The sequence below is a fragment of the Scyliorhinus torazame genome, chromosome 12 (genome assembly GCF_047496885.1).
Source record: "Scyliorhinus torazame isolate Kashiwa2021f chromosome 12, sScyTor2.1, whole genome shotgun sequence".
Classification (NCBI taxonomy): domain Eukaryota; kingdom Metazoa; phylum Chordata; class Chondrichthyes; order Carcharhiniformes; family Scyliorhinidae; genus Scyliorhinus; species Scyliorhinus torazame.
The window spans coordinates 69,310,674-69,324,448 of record NC_092718.1 but is presented as its reverse complement, the minus strand read 5'-3'; the positions used below and the strand labels follow the sequence as shown (position 1 = coordinate 69,324,448).

Here is a 13,775-nt window from a genome sequence, read left to right as displayed (position 1 = left end):
GGCCACGTGACGTCGTGCTTGATCGACTCTGGGAGCACGGAAAGCTTTGTTCACCCCGACACGGTAAGGCGCTTTTCTCTTGTCACCCACCCCATAAACCAAAGGATCTCCCTGACCTTCGGGTCACACGCGGTGGAGATAAAGGGGTTCTGCCTAGCGAACCTCACTGTCCAAGGCAGGGAATTCCGCAATTTCCGCCTGTACGTCCTGCCGCACCTCTGTGCAGCCACCCTCCTTGGGCTGGATTTCCAGTGCCATCTGCAAAGCCTGACTTTAAAATTTGGCGGCCCTATACCCCTCCTTACTGTCTGCGGCCTCGCGACCCTTAAGGTCGACCCACCTTCCCTGTTTGCGAACCTCACCCCGGATTGCAAACCCGTCACCACCAGGAGCAGACGGTACAGTGCCCAGGACCGGACCTTTATCAGGTCGGAGGTCCAAAGGCTGCTGAGGGAAGGGGTCATCGAAGCGAGCAACAGCCCCTGGAGAGCTCAAATAGTGGTGGTAAAGACCGGCGAGAAACATAGGATGGTCATTGACTACAGCCAGACCATCAACAGGTTTATGCAGCTGGATGCGTACCCTCTCCCCCGTTTAGCCGACCTGGTGAACAGGATCGCGCAATACAAGGTTTTCTCCACAGTGGATCTCAAGGCTGCCTACCACCAGCTACCCCTCCGAAATGGTGACCGCCAGTACACTGCCTTCGAAGCAGATGGGCGGCTCTATCACTTTTTAAGGGTTCCCTTTGGTGTCACGAACGGGGTCTCGGTCTTCCAACGTGAGATGGACCGAATGGTTGACCGGTACGGCTTACGCGCAATGTTCCCGTATCTTGATAACGTCACCACCTGCGGCCATGACCAGCAGGACCACGACACCAACCTCCGAAAATTTCTCCAGACCGCGAATATCCTTAATCTGACTTACAATAAGGATAAATGCGTGTTTAGCACCGACCGCCTAGCCATTCTGGGCTACGTAGTGCGAAGTGGAGTCATAGGCCCCGACCCTGAGCGCATGCGCCCCCTCATGGAGTTCCCCCTCCCTCACTGCCCCTAGGCCCTAAAGTGCTGCCTCGGCTTCTTCAGCTATTATGCACAGTGGGTCCCCAATTACGCAGACAAGGCTCGACCCCTGATCCAGTCCACAACCTTCCCCCTGCTGACGGAGGCCCGCCAGGCCTTCTGATGCATCAAAGCAGACATTGCAAAAGCCACGATGCGCGCCATCGTCGAGTCCCTCCCCTTCCAGGTCGAGAGCGATGCGTCCGACGTAGCTCTGGCAGCCACCCTCAACCAAGTGGGCAGACCCGTGGCCTTTTTTTCACGCACCCTCCACGCTTCACAAATCCGCCACTCCTCGGTCGAAAAGGAAGCCCAGGCCATAGTAGAAGCTGTGCGACACTAGAGGCATTACCTGGCCGGCAGGAGATTCACTCTCCTCACGGACCAACGGTCGGTTGCCTTCATGTTCGATAATGCACAGCGGGGCAAGATTAAGAACGACAAGGTCTTGCGGTGGAGGATCAAACTCTCCACCTACAATTACGAGATCTTGTGCCGTCCCGAGAAGCTGAACGAGCCTCCTGATGCCCTGTCCCACGGCACTTGTGCCACTGCACAAGTGGACCGCCTCCGATCCCTCCACGAGGACCTCTGCCACCCGGAAGTCACCCGGTTCTTCCATTTTGTTAAGTCCCGGAAGCTGCCTTACTCCATCGAGGAGGTCAGGACAGTCACCAGGGACTGCCAAATCTGCGCGGAGTGCAAACCGCACTTCTACCGCCCAGAGAGGGCGCACCTGATAAAGGCTTCTCATCCCTTTGAGCGCCTCAGCATGGATTTCAAAGGCCCCCTCCCCTCCACCGACCGCAACACGTACTTCCTGAACGTGATTGACGAGTACTCCCGGTTCCCATTCGCCATCCCCTGCCCAGACATGACCACAACCATCGTCATCAAGGCCCTCCAGGGTATCTTTACACTGTTCGGTTTCCCCGCATACATTCATAGTGATAGGGGGTCCTCCTTTATGAGTGACGAACTGCGTCAATTCCTGCTCAGCAAGGGCATCGCTTCAAGCAGGACGACCAGTTACAGCCCCCGGGGAAACGGGCAGGTTGTGAGGGAGAACGGAACGGTCTGGAAGACCGTTCTACTGGCCCTACGGTCCAGGAATCTCCCAGTCTCCCGCTGGCAGGATTTCCTCCCGGTGGCCCTTCACTCCATCCGGTCGCTGCTCTGCACTACCACAAATCAGACACCTCATGAACGTCTCCTTGTTTTCCCCAGGAAGTCCTCCTCCGGGACCTCGCTCCCAACCTGGCTAGCGACACCCGGACCCGTCCTGCTTCGGAGACATATGGGAGCGCACAAGTCGGACCCGTTGGTCGAGAGGGTCCACCTGCTGCACGCCAACCCCCAGTACGCCTATGTAGCGTTCCCTGACGGCCGCCAAGACATGGTCTCCCTTCGGGACCTGGCGCCCGCCGGAGCCCCACGCGCACCCGCACAAGTGCCCCCACCCCCACCCTCCCCGCAGCACCTGACTGGAGGGTCAGTACTCCCGCCGCCCCTGCCTAGGCCCGAACAAGCACCGATGCCCCCTACCACTAGCTACCCCTCCGTAATGGTGACCGCCCACTTTTCGCCCCAACAGCGTCGCCTAGGTGTGACGAAGCTGCCTGGGAGGACAACACCACGTTCCCAGAGTCGCAACCGCCGGGACCCCCATCAGGATCACTGCCGAAGCCCAGACGCTCCAGAAGGACGACCAGGCCACCCGATCGACTGATTGCTGCACCATGAACACTTTGCTATTACCCTCGACATCAGGGCACCTCCATACCTTGTCCTACCATGCGAAAGGCGACATTAACGCTGGCCATCACCCGCTGGGCTCTTTTTTAACAGGGGGTGAATGTGGTAATACCAGGTATTGTGGTACCTGAGAGGTGGATGACCATTGGCTAGACCCAGGAGTCTACCATTGGCTGATGTACATAGCTCTGCCCTGAGAGGCGGAGTATAAGAACCGATGCCGTCCCAGCAGCCTTCACTTTCTGTATCAAAGCTGCTGGGGAACAGTTCTAGCAGATTAAAGCCTATTAGTTATAACTCACCTTGTCTCGAGAGTAATTGATTGCGCATCAATAAGCTACACTGCGATAGAGAGATCCTCCAGGAAACAGCAGAGTCTTGCCTTTTCAGAAATCTCTGTTCTGTTCTCAGGCAAAAAATCTTGGGCAGGATTCTCTCAGCCCGGGGCCGGGTCGGAGAATCGCCGCGACCAGCGTGAATCGCAGCACGCTGCCCCAACGCCGGGACGTGATTCTCCGCAGAGTGTCGCCAGTTGGTGGCCTCTCTACGCGGCTCCCCGCCGGTTCTCGGCCCGGATCTGGGGTGCCGGGGATCGGGGGTGCCGGGGATCGGGGGGGACGGGGGTGCCGGGGGACGGGGGTGCCGGGGACGGGGGTGCCGGGGGACGGGGTGCCGGGGGACGGGATCGGGGGTGCCGGGGACGGGGGTGCCGGGGGACGGGGTGCCGGGGGACGGGATCGGGGGTGCCGGGGACGGGATCGGGAGTGCCGGGGACGGGGATGACAGGGGGGACGGGGATGCCGGGAATCGGGAGTGCCGGGGATGGTGGTGACGGGGGTGCCGGGGATGGGGGTGCCGGTGACGGGGGTGCGAGGGACGGGGGTGCGGGGGACGGGGGTGCCGGGGCCGGGGGTGCCGGGGACAGGATCAGGAGTGCCGGGCATCAGGAGTGCCGCGGATCAGGAGTGCCGGGGATGGGGGGGGGGGGTGACGGGGATCGGGAGTGCCGGGGATGGAAGTGCCGGGGACGGGGCTGCCAGGGACGGGATCGGGAGTGCCGGGCATCGGGGGTGCCTGTGCTGGGCGTGCCGGGGATCGAGAGTGCCGGGGATCGGGGGTGCCGGGGATGGGGGTGCCGGAGTTCGGGAGTGCCGGGGATCGGGAGTGCCGGGGATCGGGAGTGCCGGGGATCGGGAGTGCCGGGGATTGGGGGTGCCAGGGATCGGGGGTGTCGGGGACGGGATTGGGGGTGCCGGGGACGGGTTCGCGAGTGCCGTGCATCGGGAGTGCCGGGGATCGGGGGTGCCGGGGACGGGGTGCCGGGGACGGGATCGGGGGTGCCGGGGACGGGATCGGGAGTGCCGGGCATCGGGAGTGTTGGGGATCAGGAGTGCCGGTGACGGGGACGCCGGTGCCGGAGGTGCCGGGGACCGGGGTGCCGGGGATCGGGAATGCCGGGGATGGGAGTGCCGGGGACAGGGGTGCCGGGGACAGGATCGGGAGTGCCGGGCGTCGGGGGTGCCTGTGCTGGGCGGGCCGGGGATAGGGAGTGCCGGGGATAGGGAGTGCCGAGGACGGGGGTGCCGCGGACCGGGGTGACAGGGGTGCCGGGGACGGGGGTGCCGGGGACGGGGGTGCCGGGGACGGGGGTGATGGGGGTGCTGGGGACGGCGGTGACGGGGGTGCCGGGGACGGCGGTGACGGGGGTGCCGGGGGTGCCGGGGACGGGGGTGACAGGGGTGCCGGGGACGGGGGTGACAGGGGTGCCGGGGACGGGGGTACCGGGGATCGGGAGTGCCGGGGATGGGATTGGGGTTTCCGGGGACAGGATCGGAAGTGCTGGGCATCGGGGGTGCCGGGGACGGGATCGGGAGTGCCGGGCATCGGGAGTGCCGGGCATCAGGAGTGCCGGGGCTGGGAGTGCCGGGGATGGGATCGGGGTGCCGGGGACGGGATCGGAGGTGCCGGGGCGGGATCGGGGTTGCCGCAGACGGGATTGGGGTGCCGGGGACGGATCGGGAGTGCCGGGGTGGGATCGGGGTGCCGGGGCGGGATCGGGGGAGCCGCAGGCGGGATCGGGGTGCCGGGGATGGGATCGGGGTGCCGGGGACGGGATCGGGGTGCTGGGGCGGGATTGGGGGTGCCGCAGATGGGATCGGGGTGCCCGGGACGGATCGGGGTGCCCGGGACGGATCGGGGTGCCGGGCAGCGGGAGTGCTGGGCATAGGAGGTGCCGGGGATGGGAGTGCCGGCGATGGGAGTGCCGGGCGATGGGAGTGCCGGGGATGGGGGGGGGGGGGGGGGGGGGGGGAGTGGTGCCTGGCCAGGTGGAAGCTGGCAACAGTGGTGACCATGCAGCCCATGGCACCTGGCTGCGAAGGGGGGTATGGGCAATGATGACATGTCGTCTACCCCCACCCCCTGCAGACCGGTATGTTTGGGTATTACCCAGCGATGTTGGCTGCCGTAGCAGGGGCCACTCTTCTACATGTTGCCCTATGGGAGCTGGAGTAGGGAGGCGGCGGAGGCTGCCGCTGAGGGGCATGTGGCAGCTGCCCAGGCTGGAGGGCTGCCCACCGAAAGGACGAGGAGGAGGAGGAGGTGGTGGTGCCACAGTGACGGAGGCGCCCGATGAGGCCCCGTGTGTACCGGCGCCGCTCATTGTACCAGGACCTCATGGACCGGGCATGCAGGAGGAGACTCAGGATGAGCCGGGAAACCGTCGGCCATATCTGCCATCTGATGGCACACTTGGCACCGCGTGGCACTGGGGGAGGACACCCTCTACCTGTGAATGGCAAGGTGACGGTGGCCCTGAGTTTCTCTGCGCCGGGGTCGTTCCAGTCACTGGGGACCTGTCCGGCATCTCGCAGGCATCGGTGCACACGTGCATCCGTGCAGTGACGGATGTCCTGTACGAGATCGCGGACCGCTACATCCAGTTCCCTGTGGACCGCACCCACCAGGATGCCCGGGCAGTGGGATTTGCTGCCGTGGCCGGGATGCCCATGGCACAGGGGGCGATCGATGGGGTGCACGTCGCCATGCGGCCACCGGCAGATAACAGGGCCGTGTTCATGAACAGGAAGACGGCTACTCCATGAACATTCAGGTGGTCTGTGACCACCGGATGAAGATCCTGCACATCTGCGCCCGATACCCTCGCCCCGCCCACCACCCTCGCCCCGTCCACCACCCTCACCCCTCCCACCACCCTCACCCCTCCCACCACCCTCACCCCTCCCACCACCCACCACCCTCACCCTGCCCACCACCCTCAACCTGCCCACCACCAACCACCCTCACCCCGCCCCCCACCAACCACCCTCACCCTGCCCACCACCCTCACCCTGCCCACCACCCTCACCCCGCCCACCACCCTCGCCCCGCCCACCACCCTCACCCCGCCCACCACCAACCACCCTCACCCCGCCCACCACCCTCACCCCGCCCCCCTCCAACCACCCTCACCCTGCCCACCACCCTCGCCCCGCCCACCACCAACCACCCTCACCCTGCCCACCACCCTCACCCCGCCCACCACCCTCACCCCGCCCACCACCCTCACCCCTCCCACCACCCACCACCCTCACCCCACCCACCACCCTCACCCCGCCCACCACCAACCACCCTCACCCTGCCCACCACCCTCGCCCCACCCACCACCCTCACCCCGCCCACCACCCTCACCCCTCCCACCACCCACCACCCTCACCCCGCCCACCACCCTCACCCCTCCCACCACCCACCACCCTCACCCCACCCACCACCCTCACCCCTCCCACCACCCACCACCCTCACCCTGCCCACCACCCTCAACCTGCCCACCACCAACCACCCTCACCCCACCCCCCACCAACCACCCTCACCCTGCTCACCACCCTCGCCCCGCCCACCACCCTCGCCCCGCCCACCACCCTCGCCCCACCCACCACCCTCACCCCTCCCACCACCCACCACCCTCACCCCACCCACCACCCACCACCCTCACCCCGCCCACCACCCTCGCCCCACCCACCACCCTCACCCCTCCCACCACCCACCACCCTCACCCCACCCACCACCCACCACCCTCACCCCGCCCACCACCAACCACACTCACCCCGCCCCCCACCAACCACCATCACCCCGCCCCCCACCCACCACCCCCACCCCGCCCCCCACCAACCACCCTCACCCCGCCCCCACCAACCACCCTCACCCCGCCCACCACCAACCAACATCACCCCGCCCACCACCAACCACCCTCACTCCGCCCACCACCAACCACCCTCACTCCGCCCACCGCCCTCACCCTGACCACCACCAACCACCCTCACCCCACCCACCAACCACCCTCACCCCGCCCACCACCAACCACCCTCACCCCGCCCACCACCAACCACCCTCACCCCGCCCACCACCCACCACCCTCACCCCGCCCACCACCAACCACCCTCACCCCGCCCACCACCCACCACCCACACCCTGCCCACCACCAACCACCCTCAACCCGACCACCACCAACCACCTTCACCCTGCCCACCACCCTCACCCCTCCCACCACCCACCACCCTCACCCCCCACCACCCTCACCCCTCCCACCACCCACCATCCTCACCCCTCCCGCCACCCACCACCCTCACCCCTCCCACCACCCACCACCCTCACCCCTCCCACCACCCACCACCCTCACCCCTCCCACCACCCACCACCCTCACCCTGCCCACCACCCACCACCCTCACCCCTCCCACCACCCTCACCCCACCCACCACCCTCACCCCGCCCACCACCAACCACCCTCACCCTGCCCACCACCCTGACCCCACCCACCACCCTGACCCCACCCACCACCTTCACCTCACCCACCACCCACCACCCTCACCCTGCCCACCACCCTCACCCTACCCACCACCCTGACCCCACCCACCACCCTCACCCTCCCACCACCCACCACCCTCACCCCTCCCACCACCCACCACCTTCACCCAGCCCACCACCCACCACCCTCATCCCGCCCACCACCCACCACCTTCACCTCGCCCACCACCCACCACCCTCACCCTGCCCACCACCCTGACCCCACCCACCACCCTCACCCCACCCACCACCCACCACCTTCACCTCGCCCACCACCCTCACCCTACCCACCACCCTGACCCCACCCACCACCCTCACCCCTCCCACCACTCACCATCCTCACTCTGCCCACCACCCACCACCCTCACCCCACCCACCAACGACCCTCGCCCCGCCCACCACCAACTACCCTCATCCCGCCCACCACCAACCGCCCTCACGCCGCCCACCAACCACCCTCAACCTGCCCACCACCAACTACCCTCACCCCACCCACCACCTACCATCCCGCTCACCACCGCATCACTCACATGTACACCACCGCTCCATTGCACATCCACCTGAGGCACGGCGGGCAGGGCTCACACGGTCGCCAGTGGAAGCGGGTCAATTGTAGGCCATGGAGGATGATGACCACCCTCTCTGCAATGAGCTCCGGGCTCTACATCGTGAGACAATGTCTGACTCATGGCCACAGTAACACCCTCCACCTGGACCGTCCGTGCACGCGACCTGGACACTGCGGCGCACGGTCCCGTCGTCTGCCCGGGGAGGGAGGGGCTGGGGGTGCACACACTCCACAACACCCTACCATTAACTGAGTAGGTCTTGCCCCGATTCAATCTACCAAAATGCATTACCTCACATTTATCCAAATTAAACTCCATCTGCCATTCATCGGCCCACTGTCCCAATTGATTAAGATCTCATTGCAATCCTAGATAATCTTCTTCACTGTCCATTGTGCTACCTATCTTGGTGTCATCTGCAAACTTACTATCTATGCCTCCTAAATTCTCATCCAAATCATTAATATAAATAACAAGTAACAGTGGACCCAGCACTGATCCCTGAGGCACACCGCTGGTCACAGGCCTCCAGTTTGAAAAACAACCCTCTACAACCACCCTTTGTCTTCTGTCGCCAAGCCAATTTTGCATCCAATTGGCTACCTCACCCTGGATCCCGTAAGATTTTACATCAAAAACCAACCATGCGGAACCCTGTCAAATCCTTGATAAAGTCCATGTGAATAATGTCGACTATACTGCCCTCCTCTACCTTATGGGTTACCCCTTCAAAAACTCAATCAAATTCGTGAGACATGATTTTCCACTCACAAAGCCACAAAACTGTCCCTAATCAGTTTTTGCCTCTAAATGACTGTAGATCCTGTCGCTCAGAATACCTTCTAACAAATTACACACCACAGATGTTAAGCTCACTGGTCTGTGGTTCCCAGGCTTTCCCCTGCAGCCTTTCTTAAACAAAGGCACAACATTTGCTACCCTCCAATCTTCAGGCACCTCACTGTGGCTGTCGACGATTCAAATATCTCGGCGAGGGGACCCGCAATTTTCTCCCTGGCCTCCCACAATGTCCTGGGATGTGTTTCATCAGGTCCCGGGGATTTATCCACCTTGATGTGCTTTAAGACTTCCAGCACCTCATTCTCTGTCATATTTACATTCCTCAAGACATCACTGTTTATTTCCCCAAGTTTCTTAACATCCATGCCTTTCTCAACAGTAAATACTGATGAGAAATATTCATTTAGGGTCACACCTATCTCTTGTGGATCTGCACATAGATGACCTTGTAGATCCTTAAGAGGCCCTACTCTCTCCCTAGTTATTCTTTTCCCTTTATGTATTTGTAGAAGCTCTTTGGATTTTCCTTTGCCTTATCTACCAATGCAATCTCGTGTCCCCTTTTTGCCCTCCTGATTTCTCTTTTAATTCTTCTCCGACAACCTCTATACGCTTCAAGGGACCCACATTATCCTAGCTGCCTATGCATGTCATATGCCTCCTTCTTCTTTTTGACCAGCTCCTCAATATCCCGAGTCATCCAGAGTTCCCTACTTCTACCAGCGTTGCCCTTTGCTCTAAAAGGAATATGCTTACTCCGATCCTGGTTAACACACTTTTGAAAGCCTCCCACTTACCGTTGCGAAGCACGAAAGTCGAGTCATTCTTTAACACTGATCTATCTTCATGTCGCAAGCCCTGTAATTGCGATGTGGGCACAGATTGAAATAAGAAACAAACCCACAGACAGGCAGGCACCTTTGTTTAACATGAGGCTGAATAAGTTTTAAAATCTTTTTTCTGCCGAAGCACATAAATAACCCCCCAAACACTGAATGGAATTCTCTTGCTGTTGGGATTTTCTGTTCCCGTGGCTTTTCCGGTGGCATGGGTGACTTCAATCCTACTGACATTCGGCAGGAAGATATTATCCTGCCACCAGCGAATGATACGCGGCTGAGGGCTGGAGAATCCAGCCTGATGATTTTTAAAATTCCGAAATATAAACATAGATTGCTCAAATCTACACCTGCTCCACGACAATTCTCACACTCCCTCCGCTGCTTGGACCTACAGGGCGACGTGGTGCTGTCACAGGAGTGGGAGACTGATGTTTCAGAAAGGACATCTCGCAGTTCACTCACCTATAAGATCAAACCAGAGGACGATGGGGTGAAACTCATGTGTGAGGCTCTGAACCAGGTCACAGCGAAGCCTCTGAGGAAAGTCATCATCCTGCATGTGGTCTGTGAGTCTCAACCACACACACTGACTCTCACTGGGGTACTGGTTCCACACACACTGACTCTCACTGGGGTATGGGTTCCACACACACTGACTCTCACTGGGGTACGGTTTCCACACACACCGACTCTCACTGGGATATGGGTTCCACACACACTGACTCTCACTGGGGTACAGGTTCCACACACTGACTCTCACTGGGGTACTGGTTCCACACACACACTGACTCTCACTGGGGCCCTGGTTCCACACACACTGACTCTCACTGGGGTATGGGTTCCACACACACTGACTCTCACTGGGGTACGGTTTCCACACGCACTGACTCTCACTGGGGTATGGGTTCCACACACACTGACTCTCTGGGGTATGGGTTCCACACACACTAACTCTCACTGGGGTACGGGTTCCACACACATTGACTCTCACTGGGGTACGGGTTCCACACACGCTGACTCTCACTCGGATACAGGATCCGCACATACTGACTCTCAATGGGTACGGGATCCACACATACTGACTCTCACTGGGGTATGGGTTCCACACACATACTGACTCTCACTGGGGTATGGGTTCCACACACACTGACTCTCACTGGGGTACGGGTTCCACACACTGACTCTCACTGGGGTACGGGTTCCACACACACTGACTCTCACTGGGGTATGGGTTCCATACACACTGATTCTCACTGGGGTACGGGTTCCACACACACTGACTCTCACTGGGGTATGGGTTCCACACACACTGACTCTCACTGAGGTACGGGTTCCACACACACTGACTCTCACTGGGGTACGGGTTCCACACACACTGACTCTCACTGGGGTATGGGTTCCACACACACTGACTCTCACTGGGGTACGGGATCCACACACACTGACTCTCACTGTGGTACGGGTTCCACACACACTGACTCTCACTGGGGTATGGGTTCCACACACACTGACTCTCACTGGGGTACGGGTTCCACACACACTGACTCTCACTGGGGTACGGGTTCCACACATACTGACTCTCACTGGGGTACGGGTTCCACACACACACTGACTCTCACTGGGGTACGGGTTCCACACACACACTGACTCTCACTGGGGTATGGGTTCCACACACACTGACTCTCACTGGGGTACGGGTTCCACACACTGACTCTCACTGGGGTACGGGTTCCACACACACACTGACTCTCACTGGGGTATGGGTTCCATACACACTGATTCTCACTGGGGTACGGGTTCCACACACACTGACTCTCACTGGGGTATGGGTTCCACACACACTGACTCTCACTGAGGTACGGGTTCCACACACACTGACTCTCACTGGGGTACGGGTTCCACACACACTGACTCTCACTGGGGTATGGGTTCCACACACACTGACTCTCACTGGGATACGGAATCCACACACACTGACTCTCACTGGGGTACGGGTTCCACACACACTGACTCTCACTGGGGTATGGGTTCCACACACACTGACTCTCACTGGGGTATGGGTTCCACACACACTGACTCTCACTGGGGTACGGGTTCCACACACAGAGACTCTCACTGGGATACGGGTTCCACACACACTGACTCTCACTGGGGTATGGGTTCCGCACACACTGACTCTCACTGGGGTACGGGTTCCACACACACTGACTCTCACTGGGGTATGGGTTCCACACACACTGTCTCTCACTGGGGTACGGGTTCCACACACACTGACTCTCACTGGGGTACGGGTTCCACACACACTGACTCTCACTGGGGTACGGGTTCCACACACACTGACTCTCACTGGGCTATGGGTTCCACACACACTGACTCTCACTGGGGTACGGGTTCCACACACACTGACTCTCACTGGGGTACGGGTTCCACACATACTGACTCTCACTGGGGTACGGGTTCCACACACACACTGACTCTCACTGGGGTACGGGTTCCACACACACACTGACTCTCACTGGGGTATGGGTTCCACACACACTGACTCTCACTGGGGTACGGGTTCCACACACTGACTCTCACTGGGGTACGGGTTCCACACACACACTGACTCTCACTGGGGTATGGGTTCCATACACACTGATTCTCACTGGGGTACGGGTTCCACACACACTGACTCTCACTGGGGTATGGGTTCCACACACACTGACTCTCACTGGGGTACGGGATCCACACACACTGACTCTCACTGGGGTACGGGTTCCACACACACTGACTCTCACTGGGGTATGGGTTCCACACACACTGACTCTCACTGGGGTATGGGTTCCACACACACTGACTCTCACTGGGGTACGGGTTCCACACACAGAGACTCTCACTGGGATACGGGTTCCACACACACTGACTCTCACTGGGGTATGGGTTCCGCACACACTGACTCTCACTGGGGTACGGGTTCCACACACACTGACTCTCACTGGGGTATGGGTTCCACACACACTGTCTCTCACTGGGGTACGGGTTCCACACACACTGACTCTCACTGGGGTACGGGTTCCACACACACTGACTCTCACTGGGGTACGGGTTCCACACGCACTGACTCTCACTGGGTAGGGGTTCCACACACACTGATTCTCACTGGGGTACGGGTTCCACACACACTGACTCTCACTGGGATACGGGTTCCACACACACTGACTCTCACTGGGGTACGGGTTCCACACACACTGACTCTCACTTGGGTACGGGTTCCACACACACTGACTCTCACTGGGGTACTGTGAGGTTTTACAGGTCTCTGATCCTACTTTTGTTATTTATTTTCTCAGTCCCTCCATTACGTGTGATGATATTTGGAGTGTCTCGCGCAGTCGAAGGGAAAGACATTTCGCTGTCCTGTGTGACCTCAGGGAGTAACCCTCCAGCGACGGTCCGGTGGTGGGCAGCGGGGAAGGAACTGAATGTTACTGAGGTAACATACAGGACGGTGAGTTTCCTGGGATGGATGAGGCGGTGTCAGAATGTCAGGTGTCATTCCGCCTCATTCCAGGGGAGTGTGGGGATAGTGTCATGTGCCTTCCCAGACTCAGTTTCGTCTCCATGTAACTCCAGGTACAGGTGTCGGGGATTTAGGTTATTCCGGACCTGATAATACTCTATTACTAACCTGTGCTCTAGGTTAACCTGTTAAAGGAGGAAAACCTGTTTTCCTGTCAAGACTCAGAATAGATCTCATGAAGGGAGAATGCTTTTCCAGGTCTCAAGCAGTTAAATAAGGTCTCAGTAACTTTTTATGGAGAGAGTTCAGATTCGTCACTCACAACTAAATCGACACCTCTTGATGTCGTGTGTCCTAACCTATTCAGGGCTTCATAATGAGTGTCTAGGATTCTCGACT

At 60.1% G+C, this 13,775-nt stretch overlaps 1 protein-coding gene across 1 annotated transcript in view; it reads left to right on the top strand.

Moving 5' to 3' along the window:
* The window catches only part of LOC140387055 (nephrin-like), a 196,534-nt gene that overhangs the window by 78,718 nt on the left and 104,041 nt on the right, over positions 1 to 13,775 (top strand). Inside the window, exons 7-8 of the mRNA XM_072470066.1 lie at positions 10,269 to 10,440; positions 13,207 to 13,364. Of these exons, the coding sequence (XP_072326167.1) occupies positions 10,269 to 10,440; positions 13,207 to 13,364 (330 nt within the window). The remainder of the gene's footprint in view (positions 1 to 10,268; positions 10,441 to 13,206; positions 13,365 to 13,775) is intronic.